At 38.7% G+C, this 21,776-nt stretch overlaps 1 protein-coding gene across 1 annotated transcript; it reads right to left on the bottom strand.

Moving 5' to 3' along the window:
- Positions 1-4,179: 4,179 nt before the first annotated feature.
- LOC141614782 (uncharacterized) lies at positions 4,180-6,407 on the bottom strand. Its single transcript, XM_074433530.1, has 5 exons — positions 5,442-6,407; positions 4,743-5,212; positions 4,518-4,691; positions 4,320-4,427; positions 4,180-4,234 (listed from the first exon to the last, which is right to left on the bottom strand). Exons 1-5 carry the CDS (start codon positions 6,405-6,407, stop codon positions 4,180-4,182), a joined length of 1,773 nt encoding a protein of 590 aa, XP_074289631.1.
- Positions 6,408-21,776: the final 15,369 nt, after the last annotated feature.

Below are 21,776 nucleotides of genomic sequence, written 5' to 3'. Positions count from 1 at the left end.
CTTTCTCACTGACAGACTCATACACCCTTAAACCCAACCGTTTAACATGACTCGAAGATACAAACGACTGAGAAGCCCCCGAATCAAACAAAACGAAGGTATGAATACCATTAACAAGAAAAGTACCGGTTATAACGTGTGCATCCTCCTCAGCTGCTTTCTTTTCCATCATGAATAACTTTCCACTGGTCTTCTGTCCACCTTCCGGACAAGATCTTGGCTGATGTGGTCGGCTTAGCACCCGACCCTTGATTGTTGTTGTTGTTCGTTGGTGGTTTCTGATAAGAATTACCGCCGTTGCGGTTGCCTCCACTCTGGTAACTCTGACTTCCCCGGTTTGGCCATGACCCAGCCGGTCTATTGCTCGCATAGCTCTGCGCAGGTCTCTGGAAAGTTCCCGGTGCACTATAACTTGAAATCTATATATGGTATTAATGTGATTCCAATTGTAAGTGATAGCTTGTTTTCTTACGAATCCAACGGTAGGTTACACGCCCAAAATAACCAAGAACCGAATGAGATATGACTGTTTTACTAAAACTGGTCATTACTGAGAACTGCGTAGTACTCGACCGAGTGGACTGAACACTCGGCCACTCAATCGAGTGTGCTCAATACTCGATGGAGTATGTGTCACTCGGTCGAGTGAACTCTCTACTCGACCGAGTGAGTGGCACTCGATCGAGTGCCACTGCGCAGTACACGATAAACACCAATTTTGGGATTACACCTTATCTTATCCAAATCATTTCCTCCTTCTTCCTTCTTACTCTAAACTCTATCCTTTCTCTCTAAACCTCTCAGAAACACACTCTCATGGGATTTAAGCTTGATTTGGTGGATTGTTCATCCTCTTCCTTCCTTCCTCTTACTTTGTAAGTTAAGATTTACCCTCCTTTAAATTAGTTTAAACCTTAAGTTTTGGGGTTTTTGTCTTGAGTAATTAATTAGTAATTAGGATATGTTTTATGGGTAATTAATGGGTGATAATAAGGGTTTTTTTAGTGTATAATAGTGTAGGATGTATTTGTGATAGTATTGTGTGGTTTGTATAGGATGAGACGGTTTCATGAGATGGAATCGTATCGGATTCGAGTAGCTTATGAATATTGCTAAAAGGTAGGTTAATCCTACCCGATTCCAATAATATGTGTGTATATTTATATGTCTTTTGTATCATTTGCATATTATGAGTTGGATTGCATCATGTGGTAATATTTGAGGATTTTGGCGAGTTTCTTGTATTGTTGGATTTGCATTATAACATATGGTATGAATGGCATTCATATGAGAAAAGGCAAAATTGGTAAGAGTTATACATATACATTATAAAATGGGCATATTTATATATATATTGTGATGCATTTAGTGACATATGTGATAGTTGGTAATTGTTGGTTGTGATTCTTGTTATTGTTGAGGAGACGTAAGACGGTTCAGAGATCGTCTTACGCTTGAGTCGCCTCTTGGAGCTTCGCACTCCAAGAGAAATGTGCACATTAATGACTTGAATTCAGAGGGACTCGTGTGGGTGAGACAAGACGTCTGGAAGGGGACCCGGTTCACTTCCGGACCCGGTACGTCTGGGCGTGTCCCGGTACCTTTGTGGTGAGGTGTGGTGTCGTAGGCGTGTCCTTGACACCGGTGGTTATGGGTAGGTCTGGCCGTGTCCCGGTACCGGCATGCACTAGTAGAAAAAGTCTCATTGACATCGGTTATTTTACCCTATTTACATCGCTTTTGTGGCGATGTTTCTGGGGGCGACGTATTTAGTATTTTTAGCTAAACATCGGTTTCAGAACCGATGTAAATAGTATAAAATTAACATCGATTATGGGTAAAAAGCGATGTTACTAGTGTTTAATTACATCGGTTTTGGTCTAAAATCGATGTAAATAGTATATTATTAACATCGGTTATAGGTGAAAAGCGATGTTAATAGTGTCTCAATTACATCGGTTTTGGTCTAAAACCGATGTAAATAGTATATTATTAACATCGGTTATAGGCGAAAAGCGATGTTAATAGTGTCTCAATTACATCGGTTTTTGTTTGAAACTGATGTAATGTAAATGGCATTTTACATCGTTTTGTCTGAAACTGATGTATGAACTGATGTAGTATGATTCAGAATGACGATTTACTCTTAAGCTATTTGTGAATTTTTAAACTGTTAGGGGCCTGCACAATGAATCAATATAAAAATAACAACCCTGCATCTCATTCCTTCCAACAATTTTAAACACAACTACATATTTATTATACCAAAAAAATATCATAGCGTATACAATTCCGTCCATTCAAAATAATTTAAAATGTACACTACAAGCTTCTACGACGCAAAATGTGTATTTTCAATTAAAATTTCTAGAAATCTAAATCATACATACTCTAGACGTTCTTTCCACAATAAAGCGACCAAAGCTCTCGAACCTCGTTCATTTGTTCAATTGTCATTTGCGAACCTGAAATACACTACATACAAAAACAAAGATTATTAGGCCACACTTAGAAAATACGAACAATATCTACACATGGACATTCTATACGAACAATATCTATACATAAAAATTTAAACAGTTCGAGACAATAGATCAAGCTACCTTTACTATGTCGTCCTCTGATGATGCGTAACGTACAGTAATATCATACATCCACTTCATAACATAATAACCACACTCATAACTCTGCGGCTGTTGAGGGCACTACATTTATACAAAATCAAGAGTAAGTAGACAGCCAACAAGGACAATCAGGTTGCTTTTGCTCGAGCACTACATTTATACAAAATCAACAGTAAGTAGACAGCTGACAAGGACATACAAATATATGTCCTTAATATTCACTTGTCAAAACCTTGAACCTTTCATTATTTTATAAGGAACATACCCCAACATGTCCTTATTTTATAAGGAACATAAACACAAAATAATAACCAAGTCTCACATGTGCCCATAAATAAGGAACATACCCTAATATAACTATAAAGGCTTCTTAACATTGCCATCATATAATTATTACGGAAAACTCACGTGGTACCCTTGAAGTTTGCCACTTTTCCTACGGTACCCAACTTTTTAAGTTTGTGTATAACATACCCCTAAACTTCACATTTTTGCCTATATGCCAAATTTACTAACTTCTGTTAACTTTCTAACGGAATTATTGATGTGTCACAAATTAATTCTAGAGTGTTATAATTAATGGCTTTGAGGAAGATGATTAACAATATTTAATATTTAATAAAGTTTATACACTCAACCCACTAAAGATTAGACCACTAGCCAAACTTATTTGACACTCGACACTCACTATCTACTACCACCAATCATCACCACAGGAATATGATACACCTAGCATAAACTCTCTTCCCAATCTAACCACAAGTCCACAAACACTTGAACAAAGTGATACTTCCCTTTATAGTTGAACAAAGTGATATATACTGCATAGTCCATACTTGCTAATTGCTATTGCTTTAGTTTCTATACTTTGGTAAATCAACAGATGCTACTGTATTATTTACTCATTCATCCTCTTTGCCCTCGATTTTAATTGTGGGTGATGGTGATATTTTGAAGATCAGTTGATTCACAACTACACTACACTTTGGGCTGTTGTTAGAATTAGGATGGTGGAGAACTGGAGCAGGATGTAATAAGGTAGAGCTGACGGTGTTCGGATTAGTGAGGCCGGAGCGATTATTGATGTGTTGTGTATGTGCGGTGGGTTGAGGATGATAAATTGAGAATGGTGCAAGGATGGGATAATTAGGAAATTAGGAAAAAAAATTCAGGTGTTTAACATTAACATTAGCTTTAATTAAGTTGGTAAAGCAGATATTGTTAAATGTTAACGATGTTATAAGAGAGAGGATAAAAAGTAAGACTTTTGGGCAGCTTGTGCACAAAAAGTAAACTTTAAGGGTACCTTGATCACAAACATAAAAAGGTGAATACCATGGGAAAAGTGGTAAACTTTAAGGGTACCATGTGAATTTTCCGTAATTATAAACTCTTTACCAATCAATACAAACAAGAAAATGGTAGCAAAGGTAGCTCAAGACTAGTTCATACCAAAGGCAATTCAAGGCACAATTCATATCAAAGGCAGCTATACTCGGCGTAATTGAATTTTTAACGAAAACAGCTACATACCTCAATCATTTTTATTTGGAGTTCATTTTTTTGACATATCACGTATTCCAGCCCTAAAAGAATACCTTTTCCAAGCCCTGAAATTGAATACATGAAAAGTAATCATATTATCGATCATTCATACATATAATTTAATGTTGTTAGCTAGTCGATTGAACTTACCATGATAAGCAGCTTTTTATCTGCCATGTCTTCTTTGTCGCCTTATCTGAGTCAAAAATATAGGCAATATTATCTCTAAGACAGAATACAACCAACATCCAATGCGAGCTATATAAAAAAAAACTTATAAATCCTTTAACTAGGTCATGAGCTAAGTGATGAAATGCAGGAAAAAAATAAGAAAATTGTAAAACTCACGCCTCATAAAAAGCACCCATCACATAACTCTTTTTTTCTTGAGCTTTTAAAGCATCTGTTAAGTATCTCTCAGTCTCAACCTCGGAATGCATATATGTGCAAAGTCTATCGGGGCACAAAAATCCAACTAATTTTTCCGTCACTCCAAGTTGAGTCCCATAGTCATATAAGAAGCTACATTATTATGAGAATAAAATTCATAAAAAGTATATAAATGGATAATACAACAGCTTGAGTCCCATAGTCATATAAGAAGATACCTTCCCCAAAGTTGAAGTTAGCTTGGTGATAACTTTCCTAACATGCTTAGGCAATACGGATCTAATGGCCACAGGAAGCAGTTGTGTAAGCATAACATGACAATCGTGAGATTTCATACCAACTAACTTAGAATCTTTTATTGAAACAAGACGACTTATGTTAGAGCTATATCCATGTGGTACCTTGACCCCTTTTAAAGATTCACAAACAATCATCTTCTCCTTCTTAGAAAGAGTCGTGCAAGACGGTGGTATATAGATACGTTTTCCCTTCTCAATTGGTTTTAACTCGATACGCCCCCTAGCAGCCATGTCATTTCGAGCTTTTACCCCATCCTTAGTCTTATTCGGTATATTGAGCAATGTTCCAATTAAACTATCAAACACGTTCTTCTCCACGTGCATGACATCAATGCAATGCCTCACATACAAGTGCTGCCAATATGGAAGTTCCCAAAAAATTGACCTCTTTGTATGATATAATCCATCTGGTGGAGGTACGTACGGTTTTCCAAAAACTGTAGTTATATTCTTAACCTTATCGTAGTACTCTTCTCCACTCAAAAACAAAGGGGGTTTCCTATGCTCCGTTTTCCCATAAAAAGCCTTCTTCTTCTTTCGATATTGATGATTTTCAGGTAGAAAACGACGACCACCTCTGTACGAAAATTTGCCCACGTGCTCCGACCCAATCAGATTCAGTGTCATCCAGGCATACCGGACATTCCTTATCAGTCTTCAGTCGATATCCAGAAAGGTTACCATAAGCTGGGAAGTCATTAATTGTACAGTACAACATAGCATGCATTTGAAACCTACAGCTAGTACTTGCATCAAATACCTCTACCCCAACGTTCCACAAGAGTTTCAAGTCTTCAATTAGAGGAGCCAAATACACGTCAATGTCATTTCCAGGTTGCTTAGGTCCCGAAATTAGGAGTGTTAACATAATGTATTTGCTCTTTGTGGTAAGCCAAGGAGGGATATTGTAAATTATCAACATTACTGGCCAACAACTATGTTGGGTACTTAAAGTTCCAAATGGATTAATTCCATCAGTACAAAGTCCCAATCTTAAATTTCTAGGCTCTGAACCGAATTCTGGAAAGGTTCGATCAATTTTTCTCCATTGGGGAGCATCAGCTACATGCCTGAGTTTGCCATCTTTATTCCTGCCCTTTTGATGCGACAACATGTACTCCGCATCTTTTTTATTTGAAAAAAAGCGTTTAAATTTTGGTATTATTGGCAAATACCATAATGTCTTCACAGGACTCCTCTTCTTCTTGCCACCATTACCATTGTCTACCCTCTTGTATCGTGACTCACCGCACTTTGGGCATTCTTTTAATTCACTATACTTTTTTCTGTACAAAATACAGTCCTTCACGCATGCATGAATCTTTTGGTAAGACATAGATAATGGGCATAGTAGTTTCTTGCATTCGTATGTGGTGGAGGGAAGCTCGTTACCTTCCGGCAACATTTGACACAAAAGTTCTAACAAGGAAGTAAAACTCTTGTCACTCCACCCATTTCCAGCTTTCAATGTGAATAGTTTCAACACAGCTAATAAAAGAGAGAATTTAGAACCATTCGGGTATAAAGGCTTCTTGGAATTATCAACCATTCTCTGAAAAATAATAGGGCACGTAAGTCGTTGTCATCATGTTTGATATTAGTAATAATAATAGCTAGTGTTATGATAGAGTTGTATCGTTGGCTGTAGTTGACGATGGTGATATCTCGTATGCATATGTGTGATTGTCGATATACCTGTCAAACGGGTCGGGTAGGTCGGGTTATACGGGTCACAGACTCATGGGTCGGGTTAGGGTCAGAATACGGGTCAAGAAATAATTTTTAACGTCTTTTTTTAACGACTTTTTAATTTAAAAAATATTTTTTAAAAAAGTAAAACATATTTAAAATTAATATTTTAATCATTTTCAACGTTTACATTAACTATATTGACATAATTATTAAAATAATTTTTTTATAATTATTTTATTATTAAATATTATAAAAGTTATATAAAGTTGACTTTTTAGTTGAGGTTGCAATTTTCAGTAATAAAAAAAAATAATTTTTTAACTACTTGTTTTAAATATAATATATAAATATTAATATTTTAATAAAATTCATGATTTACCTTTGACCCAACGCGTCGGGTCTCGACCCTAAATTAACGGATCATTTCGGGTTCGGGTCAAACGGGTCGCGGGTCGAAAAAACCGGGTTTGTAACCCTAAGAAAAACGGGCGGGCGGGTCGGGTCGGGTCGAGTTTTGACAGGTCTAAATGTCTAATTGTCGATGCTTGCAGGAAGATTCGTTAGAGGTAGGGATTCCCTACTTAGTGCAGTTTATGATTGATTGAATTGGTATGATTGTTTGTCATTGTGCCTATATTATTGTGGTTGTTGCGATTGTTGGATGTTGAAACGTTTATGTAATTGTGAGTATATTAAAGAGGTAATGGACCTTCATTTATTTCTAAGAAATGGAGAAGATCCTTACTCTCCTCCAACAAATGGCATACTTACCATTTAACCAATTACATAAACGTTTGAGAAACTGTTCACTCTTTGATCATAAGCCAAATTCAGTCTCTTCTTGGCAATGGCGTAAACTTATGAGTCTTCGTACTCTATTTAGAAAAGGACTAAGATGGCAGGTAGGTAATGGTAGCAATATTAAGTTTTGGTCTGATAATTGGGTTTTCTCACACCCTCTTACCAGCAGTATGGATGATGATGATAATAGTCGTGATCTTAATCTTTTGGTTAAAGATTTCATAACCTCAGACAAGCAATGGGATGTTTGTAAATTATCCAGTTTAGTGAATAACGATATTGTTAATCAGATTACTAACATTTCAGTGCCACATAATGATATTCCAGATACCCTCATTTGGGGGTTGTCCGTAGATGGAAATTTCTCTACCAAAACAACAACTTGGTTAGCGCAAGGTTTGTTCGATCAAGCTCTTGACAAATGTGAATTTCATTGGATTTGGAAATTGAATATTCCTCCTAAGTTGAAATTTTTTCTTTGGAAAGCCTGTGTTGACGGCCTTCCAACGAAAAGTAGACTTCTCAAGAGTCATATTGATGTCCCACCTCATTGTGTTCTGTGCAACAATCCAATTGAAAATAAAGATCATCTCTTTTACGAATGTCCCTTGATTGGGTCAGTCATCCAAGACCTGAACATTATTAGTTTCAACGAGTTTTTGTCAAATTATGATACTATTACAAGTCAAAGTTTTCTAACGAAACTTAATTATCTCAAGGATTTAAATCCAAAAGATGACTTTATAAAGATTATTTTTATTTGGTGGAATGCATGGTTCCATAGAAATGATATTATCTTTAATAATGTTAATTTAAGTATCAGCAAACTTATCACTTTATGTAATAATAGCACTAAGACATGAAATGTGACTAGATTTAAAGATCTCAACAATCCCGGGGTAGAAGAGTCAGCTAGAAACAATTCTAGTAAGGAAGAGATTTGGTGGGAAAAACCTACAAACGGTTTCCTAAAGCTAAATTTCGACGGATCAAGAATAGAAGGTAATAAAGCTGCTTTAGGATATTCTATAAGAGATCACAATGGTAAAGTCGTTTTGTTGGGAGCAAAAAAGTGCGGATCCAATAGTATCCTTGTAGCGGAAGCACTTGCTTTAAAAGAAGGTATTTTAGAAATTTAAATACTTACGAATCTCAAAGTTAATTGTGGAGGGTGATAACTTATGTGTTATTAACTCGATTCGAGGTACTTGGCAAATTCCGTGGGAAATTTCTAGTATTATCAAGGATGTGAAATTAGACCTTCATTTTTTCGATGAAGTGATAATTAAACATTGTTTTTGTGAAGCCAACAAGGTTCTTGACTTATGGCTTCAGTTGGACATTTATGTCCAACTCTTTCGAGTGGGTTGATAATGGTGGTTTCAACTTACCTTCCTCATTCGAAAGGATGAGATAGGTTGGTCTCTACCCAGAGGATCAACCTAGTTTTCTTACTTAATCAAAAAAAAAAAAAAAAAAAAAAAAAAAAAAAAAAAAATCATGTACTCTATCTATCCCATTTTTATTTTATTTTTCTTTATGAAATTATTTAAGAGAAAGTGATAAACTACTTACTTTAGGGCTTAAATTATCTAGGGGCATGCAGTATCATTTTCCTACGTAACTATCTTTATAGGTTAACTCGCTTAAGATAAACGCATCAATCTACAAATGAGCTGAATTAACAAAAAGAAAAGGCCATTGAAGAGGGTCTCTCAAGTTCATGGCTCGATACAAGGATATGAAGCATATGTTCTTTGCATTGGTGGTCCATTTTGAGTATTAAAATTAAAAAGCATCAAGTAATTGTACTAAAAATTGGGTGCAAAAGCAAATGGGTTTAAATCAAAGTTAAAAGTGGTCCAAATAATAACATTGAAAGAAGAATGAAGACATAAATATGGGGAGATTAAGCAAACACATTAAGGATTAATTGGAGTTTGCAGGGTAAGAGGGGACCATACTGCATCAAATGGACGGATTATTTAACCTTAAACCGTACGTACTGCTCCAAGGTTTGTTCATTAGGAATCCTTAATACCAATATACCATGGAAATTAACTAAAGACTTATTGATGGGGGACCATTGATGCAACAAGGTGTGGATTACTGATATGATTAAAGACGTTTGCATTAATGTTTAAAGGTTTAACCCTTTTCTTGATATGTGCGATGCAAACGGCATTCTAATTCAATTAAATTAAATGGGATACAAAACAATCTCAAAACACGTCAATTTTTGCATTCTTGTCATTCAGCCTTCATCAAGCTTTTTAATTTAGGACAACAACACATACCATCTTCAGCAAATATCTTGCACATTTCTTCCTATTCTATACTACAATCTTTTATCCTTCATAAGTTTTCTAATTATATTTATTAATAATTGATTGATTCGTGTTCATAGTCATTTTACAAAATAAGTACTCAATATGTTAATTGTTTGTTTGTTCACGATGTCGTTTCCGGTCTCGTGTCTTCTAATATAAGGTTTAATTGATTGTTTGTGTGGACCACGATGTCGTCTCTGGTCGTGATAAAGGTTAGCTCGTATCCAATATACGAACATAATCTCAAACAGAAACTAAAAATGCAAATAGTGAAGTCAGGGGTCGAATCACAAGAAAACGTGATTAATTGCCTATTACCTATGAGTAGATTAACCAGTATTGAATCACAAAGTTGATTGGTTTGATTGATAGTAAATAAAATGATTGCAAATAAGACAAATTTAAATATAGAAAATAGAGCTGGTTAAAAGGGGGCTTGGAACGGACACGGGCCAGGCCGAACTGCTAGAAAAGTGTCTGACGAGCCTTATTTCATTGCCAAGCCCGCTAAACAGGCCAGTTTTCACTTTCCGTATCTGCCAACTAGAAAACTAGCTAGGAAAATCAAAAAATAAACTAACAAATATCAGATAGTTTGACAAGAAAACTAGGCCCGCTACCACATACATGTAAGGCATATGTATTCATTTGCGCTACCTAATTGGTTTAGAATCTACAAATAGCAAATTAAATGAGCCGAGAACGGTGGAGGACTGAGGTTTTGAGGACTTTTGTGAGGCTATTTTTAATAGCGAATATCCATGGAAAATTTTGTTTAGTCCAAGCCAGTCCATTTATTCTAGCGAGCCTAGTTTTTTTGTCCATTACCCGTTTATTTTTTTATTTTCTTAGTCCAAACCTTTTTAAACCAAATATTAGGGGATTTAGGGTCGATTAACTAAGAATGCCTTGTTGAACCATATTTGTTGATGATGACAAGTTCTTAATCATTTCTTACATCCTTGACTAATGCATGTTGCCTAGACGCAGGGACGAAGCTAGGGTAAAATTTTAACCCGGGCCGATTTCCACTTCATCCCATGTTTATGCTCATTTGTCATGGATGATTTCACGTCATTATTTTAACATTTTGATATATTTATTTTTATGGAATATACAAAGTAATATTTATTTTTTCAACACTTACTCCATATTTGTTTATAGAACGCTTTTTATCTCTACTATGAAACAAATCCTAAACATAAATGATATAAACATATTTTAAGACAGTTTTACTATAAACTAAGGTAATAGGGAGTAGCGCTTTTTTATCTATACCATTAAACAAATCCAAAACATAAATTATATAAACCTATTTTAAGACGGTTCTATTGTAAACTAAGGTAAGAGGGAGTGATGGTAATATTTTTTTACTAATAAGGACCATTACCAATGATAAAAATGGTTACCTACATTGCAATTACAAAATTATTTGGGGACATTAAAATATAATAGGCCAAGTCATCCAAGGGCGGAGTATAGTCAAAGGTAATTATGAAAATTGTAGAAGAAAAAAAAAACAAATGTTAAAAAGAGGCGTTCAGGTGAGTCGAACCCACGACTAAAAGCAAGTACTCCATCCTTTCATGTAGCGCTTACCATTTTACTCGCACAAATTAATGATATACTTATTTCCATTTGATCCTTCATTAATTATCCTAAAAATGTCCACCCGGGCCATGGCCCATTCGGCCAAGACCAAGCTTCGTCATTGCCTAGACGTGAGTTGTAACGGGTTTGTAAGGACCGAGATCTTTCATGGAAGAAGCTTGAAGCATCGATCAAGTCTTTATCTTTATGGTCTAGCTAATGTAACGGTGTGAAACTTCGGTATAACTTGATTATCTAAACTAGACAGTCCTGAGGGTTATCCTGTTCAGAACAATTCATAAGGCACGATAAAATTGATTTTCTGAGTATCTTCGAAAATATCTTTTAGTTAACAAATCAATTTGTGAACGAAATATTCTGATGGGATAATCTTTCTTATTTTATGAAAGAAATGCTTGAGCTACAAGGAAATTATCCCATAAGAATAAGTCAAAATTATTTCCATAACAGAAAGATATGATATCTTTAGATTATTTTTCTCCCTTGATTTTAGGAGACTTGATTAATAAGGATTATGCTCCGTTTGGCAGGACATTTCATGTAGCTTATTTAATCAAAGTAGCTTATTTGACCAAAATTTCAGCTACCTGATTTTTTTGCAAGTGTTTTGCAAGTAGCTTATTTGGTCAAATAAGGTACCTGAAATAATGCTACCTCAGGTAGCATTTGAGAAATAAGATACCTGAAATGACTTATTTTCCATTTTGTACCCTTTTATTCTATAATATTAAATAATTTTCATATCTTTTTACGTCATTTTACTAAAATCAGTTACCTTTTCAGCTAGTTTGTCAAACACATTTTTATATAATTAGTTATCTTATCAACTCCTACGTTTCAGCTACCTTATCAGTTACCTTTTCAGGTTCCAGTTAGCTTTTCAGGTTTCAGCTACCTTTTCAGGTAGTTTTGCTAAACAGAGGCTTAGTGTTAGAGTTCAGAAGATTTTAACTCACTGAAAAACATTTCCAACGTTTTTGCAAATCAGTTTAAAAGTTTATTTTTCACGTATTTGCAAAATTCTTTGAGTCATGCATAGTTGAATTATTTCGAGTTCTTAAATTTTCATCTCTAGGCAATATTTGTTCCCCATTGTTCTAATTTGTGAACCTTAAAAGGAGACAAAAGAGTTGTAATTTTCAATTTGTGAGAGAGTGTTTTTGGGGTACGGGTAGTACTCGAGTCGCACGACCGGGTTGATTGTAGGGATTATCTTTGTAATCGGGTTAGGTTATAATTAAAGGAAATAATTATAAGAGATATACTGGATGTAGACCTTTAAAGAGTGGATCGAACCACACTACGCCAAATCTAGCCATCAATAACGAGCGTATCACAACGGTTTAATGCATATAATATCGACACTTAGATTACCATTTTCCAAATATTGGCGGAAACCTATACCGCGCTAATAAGAATAATGGTTTTCCTCAAAAATCATTGTTATTATAATGTGACAACGGCTAATAACAAACCGTTATAAAAAACGTTTAACGGTTTCCAAAAACTCGTTATAGAATCACTCTTATCAACGGTTGTTTGACAACCGTTACCAGTTTAAGAAAACGGCATTTCGAAAACTGTTACTAAATTAACACCAGCAACGGTTAGTGGTACCTGTTGTTATGTTTTAGCTACATGTTTCTTGTAACTGTTATCATTTTCTATTATGAAAGAACGGTTTTTCAATTCAACTGTTGTCACTATTTGATTAAATTTCTCAATTTGACTACTGCATGCAAAACTTTATCAGAACTTTAATAAATATTCAATTTGACCAATAATATTCAATTTGACAAAAATAATTCTATAAATATGTCTTCACAATGTTTTAGGTCAAAATTCAAATTGTCAAACATTTACTCTTTAATTTCTCTCTAAATAAAATATGGCTGGTGTATCAGAGCTGCAATAACGTTCTTGTTACGCACAGTCTTTTACTTGCATTCTCCATAATCTTCGGTTCATTATGATGAGAATGGAAAAGGTTTAAACCCTCATTTTGGGTGCCTGACACAAATGTTTCATGACCCCGGTTTCAATGCGGTTAAAACACTGTACCCTGTGTCTACAAACAAGCAAGGTTTTGTAGGCTTTGCTTTTATCGAATTCGACGAAGCCAACTGCCATGATAGTTTTCGCTAGGCAAGAAAATTAGGGGCTAGATTTGCGGGGGAAGATGCGGGGAAAGAGAACTTCCATTCGGATGCTAGACAAAAGGGCCCTTATCTATGGGTTGTGACCCATCTTGGTCATCATCTGCTGAGATATTACAGGAGGCATCACATTATTCCCACCGTGCCTATGTCATAGGAGAAAGAGGCCATTCCACCTGCGCCGCCTGCTGATGATGAAGAGTCAATCTACGACTTGATCTATGCCAAAATTCATGAAGAGTCCTAATACTTCATCAGATTAAAATAATTAAGTCTAATGGGCACAAACGGCACCTAAATGAGATATAGGAGAAAGAGGCCATTCCACCCCGGAACACTTATTATCTGGCGTTATAAGTTGTATTTGGATTATGGCGGTTGATGGTTCAAGCTTAACCTCGCAAGTGAACGATGCTTTGCACTAGTAAGGGTCGAACACGAGGAGCAAAAGTGGCTCACTGACACCCCCAAATTTCTTCCGTTGGTGCTCAAACTTTGCGTGGCCGCTTTATCTGACCCGAGGAACTTTCTATGTGATTTCCAGAGAATTTTATTCCGGGACCCCGGAATCCCGAAAAAATGTGTATTATACACTTCAATTTCAGCCGTTCGGAAGGTCGTACCAGAACCTGTTTCTTTTTCTCCCTGTTTTCCAATCACGCGTCCGAGCTCATTTCAGGAATCAACCTGTTCGATTTCAGCCACAAATAACGACCTTTAACACATTTTTCACGATAATCCGAGTTTGGCGAATCTTTGGTTTGTAGGGCACACCAAGCACCCCCAAATGTCTTCCGTTGGTGCTCAAACTTTAGGTGGCCGCTTTATCTGACCCGAGGAACTTTCTATGTGATTTCCGGAGAATTTTATTCCGGGACCCCGGAATCCCGAAAAACCGTGTATTACAATTTCAGCCGTTCGGAAGGTCGTACCGGAACCTGTTTCTTTTTCTCCCTGTTTTTCAATCACGCGTCCGAGCTCATTTCGGGAATCAACATGTTCGATTTCAGCCTCAAATAACGAGCTTTAACACATTTTTCACGATAATCCGAGCCGGCGAATCTTTGGTTTCAGGCACACCTAAGCACCCCCAAATGTCTTCCGTTGGTGCTCAAACTTTGCGTGGACGCTTTATCTGACCAGAAGAACTTTCTATGTGATTTCCGGAGCCGTTCGGAAGGTCGTACCGGAACCTGTTTCTTTTTCTCCCAATTTTTCAATCACGCGTCCGAGCTCATTTCAGGAATCAACCTATTCGATTCCAGCCTCAAATAACGAGCTTTAACACATTTTTCACGATAATCCGAATTTCGGGGAATGTTGGTTTGTGGCACACCGGCATCCCCAAATGTTTTCCGTTGGTGCTCAAGCTTTGCGTGGCCGCTTTATCTGACCCGAGGAACTTTCTATGTGATTTCCGTATAATTTTATTCCGGGACCCCGGAATCCCGAAAAACCGTGTATTATACACTTCAATTTCAGCCGTTCAGATGGTCGTACCGGAACCTGTTTCTTTTTCTCCCTGTTTTTCAATCACGCGTCCGAGCTCATTTCAGGAATCAACCTGTTCGATTTCAGCCTCAAATAACGAGTTTTAACACATTTTTCACGATAATCCGAGTTTCGGCGAATGCTGGTTTGTGGCACACAGGCACCCCCAAATGTCTTTCGTTGTTGCTCAAACTTTGCGTGGTCGCTTTATCTGATCCGAGGAACTTTCTATGTGATTTCCGGAGAATTTTATTAGGGACCTAATCCCGAAAAAACCGTGTATTATAAACTTCAATTTCAGTCGGTCGGAAGGTCGTACCGTAACCTGTTTCTTTTTCTCCCTGTTTTTCAATCACGTGTCCGAGCTCATTTCAGGAATCAACCTGTTCGATTTAAGGAATCAACCTCTTCGATTTCAGCCTCAAATAACGAGCTTTAACACATTTTTCACGATAATCCGAGTTTCGGCGAATGCTGGTTTGTGGCACACAAGCACCCCCAAATGTCTTCCGTTGGTGCTCAAACTTTGCGTGGCCGCTTTATCTGACCCGAGGAACTTTCTATGTGATTTCCTGAGAATTTTATTCCGGGACCCCGGAATCCGGAAAAACCGTGTATTATACACTTCAATTTCAGCCGTTCGAAAGGTCGTACCGGAACTTGTTTATTTTTCTCCCAGTTTTTCAATCACACATCCGAGCTCGTTTCAGGAATCAACCTGTTCGATTTCAGGAATCAACCTGTTCGATTTCAGCCTCAAATAACGAGCTTTAACACATTTTTCACGATAATGCGAGTTTCGGCGAATGCTGGTTTGTGGCACACCGGCAACCCCAAATGTCTTTCGTTGGTGCTAAAACTTTACGTGGCCGCTTTATCTGACCCGAAGAACTTTATATGTGATTTCCGGAGAATTTTATTCCGGGACCTCGGAATCCCGAAATACCGTGTATTATACACTTCAATTTCAGCCGTTCGAAAGGTCGTACCAGAACCTGTTTCTTTTTCTCCCTGCTTTTCAACCACGCGTCCGAGCTCATTTCAGGAATCAAACTGTTCGATTTCACCCTCAAATAACGAGTTTTAACACATTTTTCACGATAATCCGAGTTTCGGCGAATGCTGGTTTGTGGCACACAGGCACCCCCAAATGTCTTCCGTTGTTGCTCAAACTTTGCGTGGTCGCTTTATCTGATCCGAGGAACTTTCTATGTGATTTCCGGAGAATTTTATTCCGGGACCCCGGAATCCCGAAAAACCGTGTATTATAAACTTCAATTTCAGTCGTTCGGAAGGTCGTACCGAAACCTGTTTCTTTTTCTCCCTGTTTTTCAATCACGCGTCCGAGCTCATTTCAGGAATCAACCTGTTCGATTTAAGGAATCAACCTCTTCGATTTCAGCCTCAAATAACGAGCTTTAACACATTTTTCACGATAATCCGAGTTTCGGCGAATGCTGGTTTGTGGCACACAAGCACCCCCAAATGTCTTCCGCTGGTGCTCAAACTTTGCGTGGCCGCTTTATCTGACCCGAGGAAGTTTCTATGTGATTTCCTGAGAATTTTATTCTGGGACCCCGGAATCCCGAAAAACCGATTATTATACACTTCAATTTCAGCCGTTCGAAAGGTCGTACCAGAACCTGTTTCTTTTTCTCCCAATTTTTCAATCACGCATCCGAGCTCGTTTCAGGAATCAACCTGTTCGATTTCAGGAATCAACCTGTTCGATTTCAGCCTCAAATAACGAGCTTTAACACATTTTTCACGATAATGCGAGTTTCGGCGAATCTTTGGTTTTAGGCACACCGGCAACCCCAAATGTCTTTCGTTGGTGCTCAAACTTTACGTGGCCGCTTTATCGACCGAAGAACTTTATATGTGATTTCCGGAGAATTTTATTCCGGGACCGCGGAATCCCGAAATACCGTGTATTATACACTTCAATTTCGGCCGTTCGAAAGGTCGTACTTAACCTCGTTTTTTCTCCCTGTTTTTCAACCACGCGTCCGAGCTCATTTCGGAATCAACCTGTTCGATTTCAGCCTCAAATAACGAGCTTTAACACATTTTTCACGATAATCCAAGTTTCGGCGAATCTTTGGTTTCAGGCACACAAGCACCCCAAATGTCTTCCGTTGGTGCTCAAACTTTTCGTGGCCGCTTTATCTAACCCGAGGAACTTTCTATGTGATTTTCGGAGAATTTTATTCCGGGACCCCGGAATCCCGAAAAACCGTGTATTATACACTTCAATTTCAGCCGTTCGGAAGGTCGTACCGAAACCTGTTTCTTTTTCTCCCTGTTTTTCAATCACGCGTCCGAGCTCATTTCAGGAATCAACCTGTTCGATTTCAGGGATCAACCTCTTCGATTTCAGCCTCAAATAACGAGCTTTAACACATTTTTCACGATAATCCGAGTTTCGGCGACTCCTGGTTTGTGGCACACAGGCACCTCTAAATGTCTTCCGTTGGTGCTCAAACTATGCGTGGCCGCTTTAACTGACCCGAGGAACTTTCTATATGATTTCCGGAGAATTTTATTCCGGAATCCCGAAAAACCGTGTATTATACACTTCAATTTCAACCGTTCGAAAGGTCATACGGAACTGTTTCTTTTTCTTCCTGTTTTTCAATCACGCGTCCGACCTCATTTCAGGAATCAACTTGTTCGATTTCAAACTCAAATAACGAGCTTTAACACATTTTTCACGATAATCTGAGTTTCGGCGAATGCTGGTTTGTGGCACACCGACACCCACAAATGTCTTCCGTTGGTGCTCAAACTTTGCGTGGCCGCTTTATCTGACCCGAGGAACTTTCTATGTGATTTCCTGAGAATTTTATTCCAGGACCCCGGAATCCCGAAAAACCGTGTATTATACACTTCAATTTCAGCCGTTCGGAAGGTCGTACCGGAACCTGTTTCTTTTTCTCCCAGTTTTTCAATCACGCGTCCGAGCTCGTTTCAGGAATCAACTTGTTCGATTTCAGGAATCAACCTGTTCGATTTCAGCCTCAAATAACGAGCTTTAACACATTTTTCACGATAATGCGAGTTTCGGCGAATGCTGGTTTGTGGCACACCGGCAACCCCAAATGTATTTCGTTGGTGCTCAAACTTTACGTGGCCGCTTTATCTGACCCGACGAACTTTCTATGTGATTTCCGGAGAATTTTATTCCGGGACCCCGGAATCCCGAAAAACCGTGTATTATACACTACAATTTCAGCCGTTCGGAAGGTCGCATCAGGAACTGTTTCTTTTTCTCCTGTTTTTTAATCACGCGTCCGAGCTCATTTCGGAATCAACCTGTTCGATTTCAGCCTCAAATAACGAGCTTTAACACATTTTTCACGATAATCCGAGTTTCGACGAATCTTTGGTTTGTGGCACACAAGCACACCCAAATGTCTTCCGTTGGTGCTCAAACTTTGCGTGGTCGCTTTATCTGACCCGAGGAACTTTCTATGTGATTTCCGGAGAATTTTATTAGGACCCCGATTCGAAAAACCGTGTATTATACACTTCAATTTTAGCCGTTCGGAATGTCGTACCGGAACCTGTTTCTATTTCTCCCTGTTTTTCAATCACGCATCCAAGCTCATTTCAGGAATCAACCTGTTCGATTTCAGGAATCAACCTGTTCGATTTCAGCCTCAAATAACGAGCTTTAACACATTTTCACTATAATCCGAGTTTCGGCGAATGCTGGTTTGTGGCACACCGGCACCCCCAAATGTCTTCCGTTGGTGCTCAAACTTTGCGTGGCCGCTTTATCTGTCCCGAGGAACTTTCTTTGTGATTTCGGAGAATTTTATTCCGGGACCCCGGAATCCCGAAAAACCGTGTATATAATACACTTCAATTTCAGCCATTCGGAAGGGCGTACCGGAACCTGTTTCTTTTTCTCCTTGTTTTTCAATCACGCGTCCGAGCTCATTTCAAGAACCAACCTATGAGATTTCAGGAATCAACCTGTTCGATTTCAGCCTCAAATAACGAGCTTTAACACACTTTTCACGATAATCCGAGTTTCGGCAAATGCTGGTTTGTGGCACACCGGCACCCCCAAATGTCTTCCGTTGGTGCTCAAACTTTGCGTGGCCGCTTTATCTGACCCGAGGAACTTTCTATGTGATTTCCGGAGAATTTTATTCCGGGACCCGGAATCCCGAAAAACCGTGTATTATACACTTCAATTTCTGCCGTTCGGATGGTCGCACCGGACCCTGTTTCTTTTTCTCCCTGTTTTTCAATCACGCGTCCGAGCGCATTTCAGAAATCAACCTGTTCGATTTCAGCCTCAAATAACGAGCTTTAACACATTTTCACGATAATCCGAGTTTCGGCGAATCTTCGGTTTTTGGGCACACCGGCACCCCCGAATGGCTTCCGTTGGTGCTCAAACTTTGCGTAGCCGCTTTATCTTACCCGAGGAACTTTCTATGTGATTTCCGGAGAATTTTATTCCGGGACCCCGGAATCCCGAAAAACCGTGTATTATACACTTCAATTACAGCCGTTCGGAAGGTCGTACCGGAACCTGCTCTTTTTCTCCCTGTTTTTCAATCACGCGTCCGAGCTCATTTCGGAATCAACCTGTTCGATTTCAGCCTCAAATAACGAGCTTTAACACATTTTTCACGATAATCCGAGCTTCGGCGAATGCTGATTTGTGGATCACCGGTACCCCCAAATGTCTTCCGTTGGTGCTCAAACTTTGCGTGGCCGCTTTATCTGACCCGAGGAACTTTCTATGTGATTTTCGGAGAATTTTATTTCGGGACCCCGGAATCCCGAAATACCGTGTATTATTATACACTTCAAATTTCAGCCGTTCGAAAAGTCGTACCAGAACCTGTTTCTTTTTCTCCCTGTTTTTCAATCACGCGTCCGAGCTCATTTCAGGAATCAACCTGTTCGATTTCAGGAATCAACCTGTTCGATTTCAGAAATCAACCTGTTCGATTTCAGCCTCAAATAACGAGATTTAACACATTTTTCACGATAATCCGAGTTTCGGCGAATGCTGGTTTGTGGCACACTGGCACCCCCAAATGGCTTCCGTTGGTGCTCAAACTTTGTGTGGCCGCTTTATCTGACCCGAGGAACTTTATATGTGATTTCCGGAGAATTTTATTCCGGGACCCCGTAATCCCGAAAGACCGTGTATTATATATACACTTCAATTTTAGCCGTTCGGAAGATCATACCGGAACCTGGTTCTTTTTCTCCCTGTTTTTAAATCACGCGTCCATGCTCATTTCAGGAATCAACCTGTTCGATTTCAGCAATCAACCTGTTCGATTTCAGCCTCAAATAACGAGCTTTAACACATTTTTCACGATAATCCGAGTTTCGGCGAATGTTGGTTTGTGGCACACCGGCACCCCCAAATGGCTTCCGTTGGTGCTCAAACTTTGCGTGGCCGCTTTATCTGACCCGAGAAACTTTCTATGTGATTTTGGGAGAATTTTATTCGGGACCCGGAATCCCAAAACCGTGTATTATGCACTTCAATTTCGGCCGCTCGGAAGGTCGACGGAACTGTTTCTTTTTTCTCCTGTTTTTCAATCACGCGTCCGAGCTCATTTCAGGAATCAACTTTGTTCGATTTCAGGAATCAAATAACGAGCTTTAACACATTTTTCACGATAATCCGAGTTCGTGAATCTTTGGTTTCAGGTACACCGGCACCCCCAAATGTCTTCCGTTGGTGCTCAAACTTTGCGTGGCCGCTTTATCTGACCCGAGGAACTTTCTATGTGATTTTCGGAGAATTTTATTCCGATACCCCGGAATCCCGTAAAACCGTGTATATACACTTCAATTTTAGCCGTTCGGAAGGTAAATCGGAACTCGTTTCTTTTTCTCCTGTTTTTCAATCACGCATCCAAGCTCATTTTAAATCAACCTGTTCGATTTGACCTCAAATAACGAGCTTTAACACATAGTTCACTATAATCCGAGTTCGGCGAATCTTTGGTTTGTAGGGCACACCAAGCACCCCCAAATGTCTTCGTTGGTGCTCAAACTTTGCGTGGCCGCTTTATCTGACCCGAGGAACTTTCTATGTGATTTACGGAGAATTTTATTCCGGGACCCCGGAATCCCGAAAAACCGTGTATTATACACTTCAATTTCAGCCGTTCGGAAGGTCGTACCGAAACCTGTTTCTTTTTCTCCCTGTTTTTCAATCACGCGTCCGAGCTCATTTCAGGAATCAACTTTGTTCGATTTCGGGGATCAACCTCTTCGATTTTGACCTCAAATAACGAGCTTTAACACATTTTTCACGATAATCCGAGTTTCGGCGACTCTGGTTTGGCACACAGGCACCTCTAAATGTCTTCCGTTGGTGCTCAAACTATGCGTGGCCGCTTTAATCGACCGAGGAACTTTCTATATGATTTAGGAGAATTTTATTAGGGACCCAGAATCCGAAAAACCGTGTATTATACACTTCAATTTCAACCGTTCGAAAGGTCATACCGGAACCTGTTTCTTTTTCTTCCTGTTTTTCAATCACGCGTCCGACCTCATTTCAGGAATCAACTTGTTCGATTTCAACCTCAAATAACGAGCTTTAACACATTTTTCACGATAATCTGAGTTTCGGCGAATCTTTGGTTTGGCACACCGACACCCACAAATGTCTTCCGTTGGTGCTCAAACTTTGCGTGGCCGCTTTATCTGACCCGAGGAACTTTCTATGTGATTTCTGAGAATTTTATTCGGGACCGGAATCCCAAAACCGTGTATTATACACTTCAATTTCAGCCGTTCGGAAGGTCGTACCGGAACCTGTTTCTTTTTCTCCCAGTTTTTCAA

The sequence above is a fragment of the Silene latifolia genome, chromosome 11, assembly GCF_048544455.1.
Source record: "Silene latifolia isolate original U9 population chromosome 11, ASM4854445v1, whole genome shotgun sequence".
Taxonomy (NCBI): Eukaryota; Viridiplantae; Streptophyta; class Magnoliopsida; order Caryophyllales; family Caryophyllaceae; genus Silene; species Silene latifolia.
Note: the sequence above shows the minus strand (reverse complement) of the source record. Positions and strands in the feature narration are given on the sequence as shown.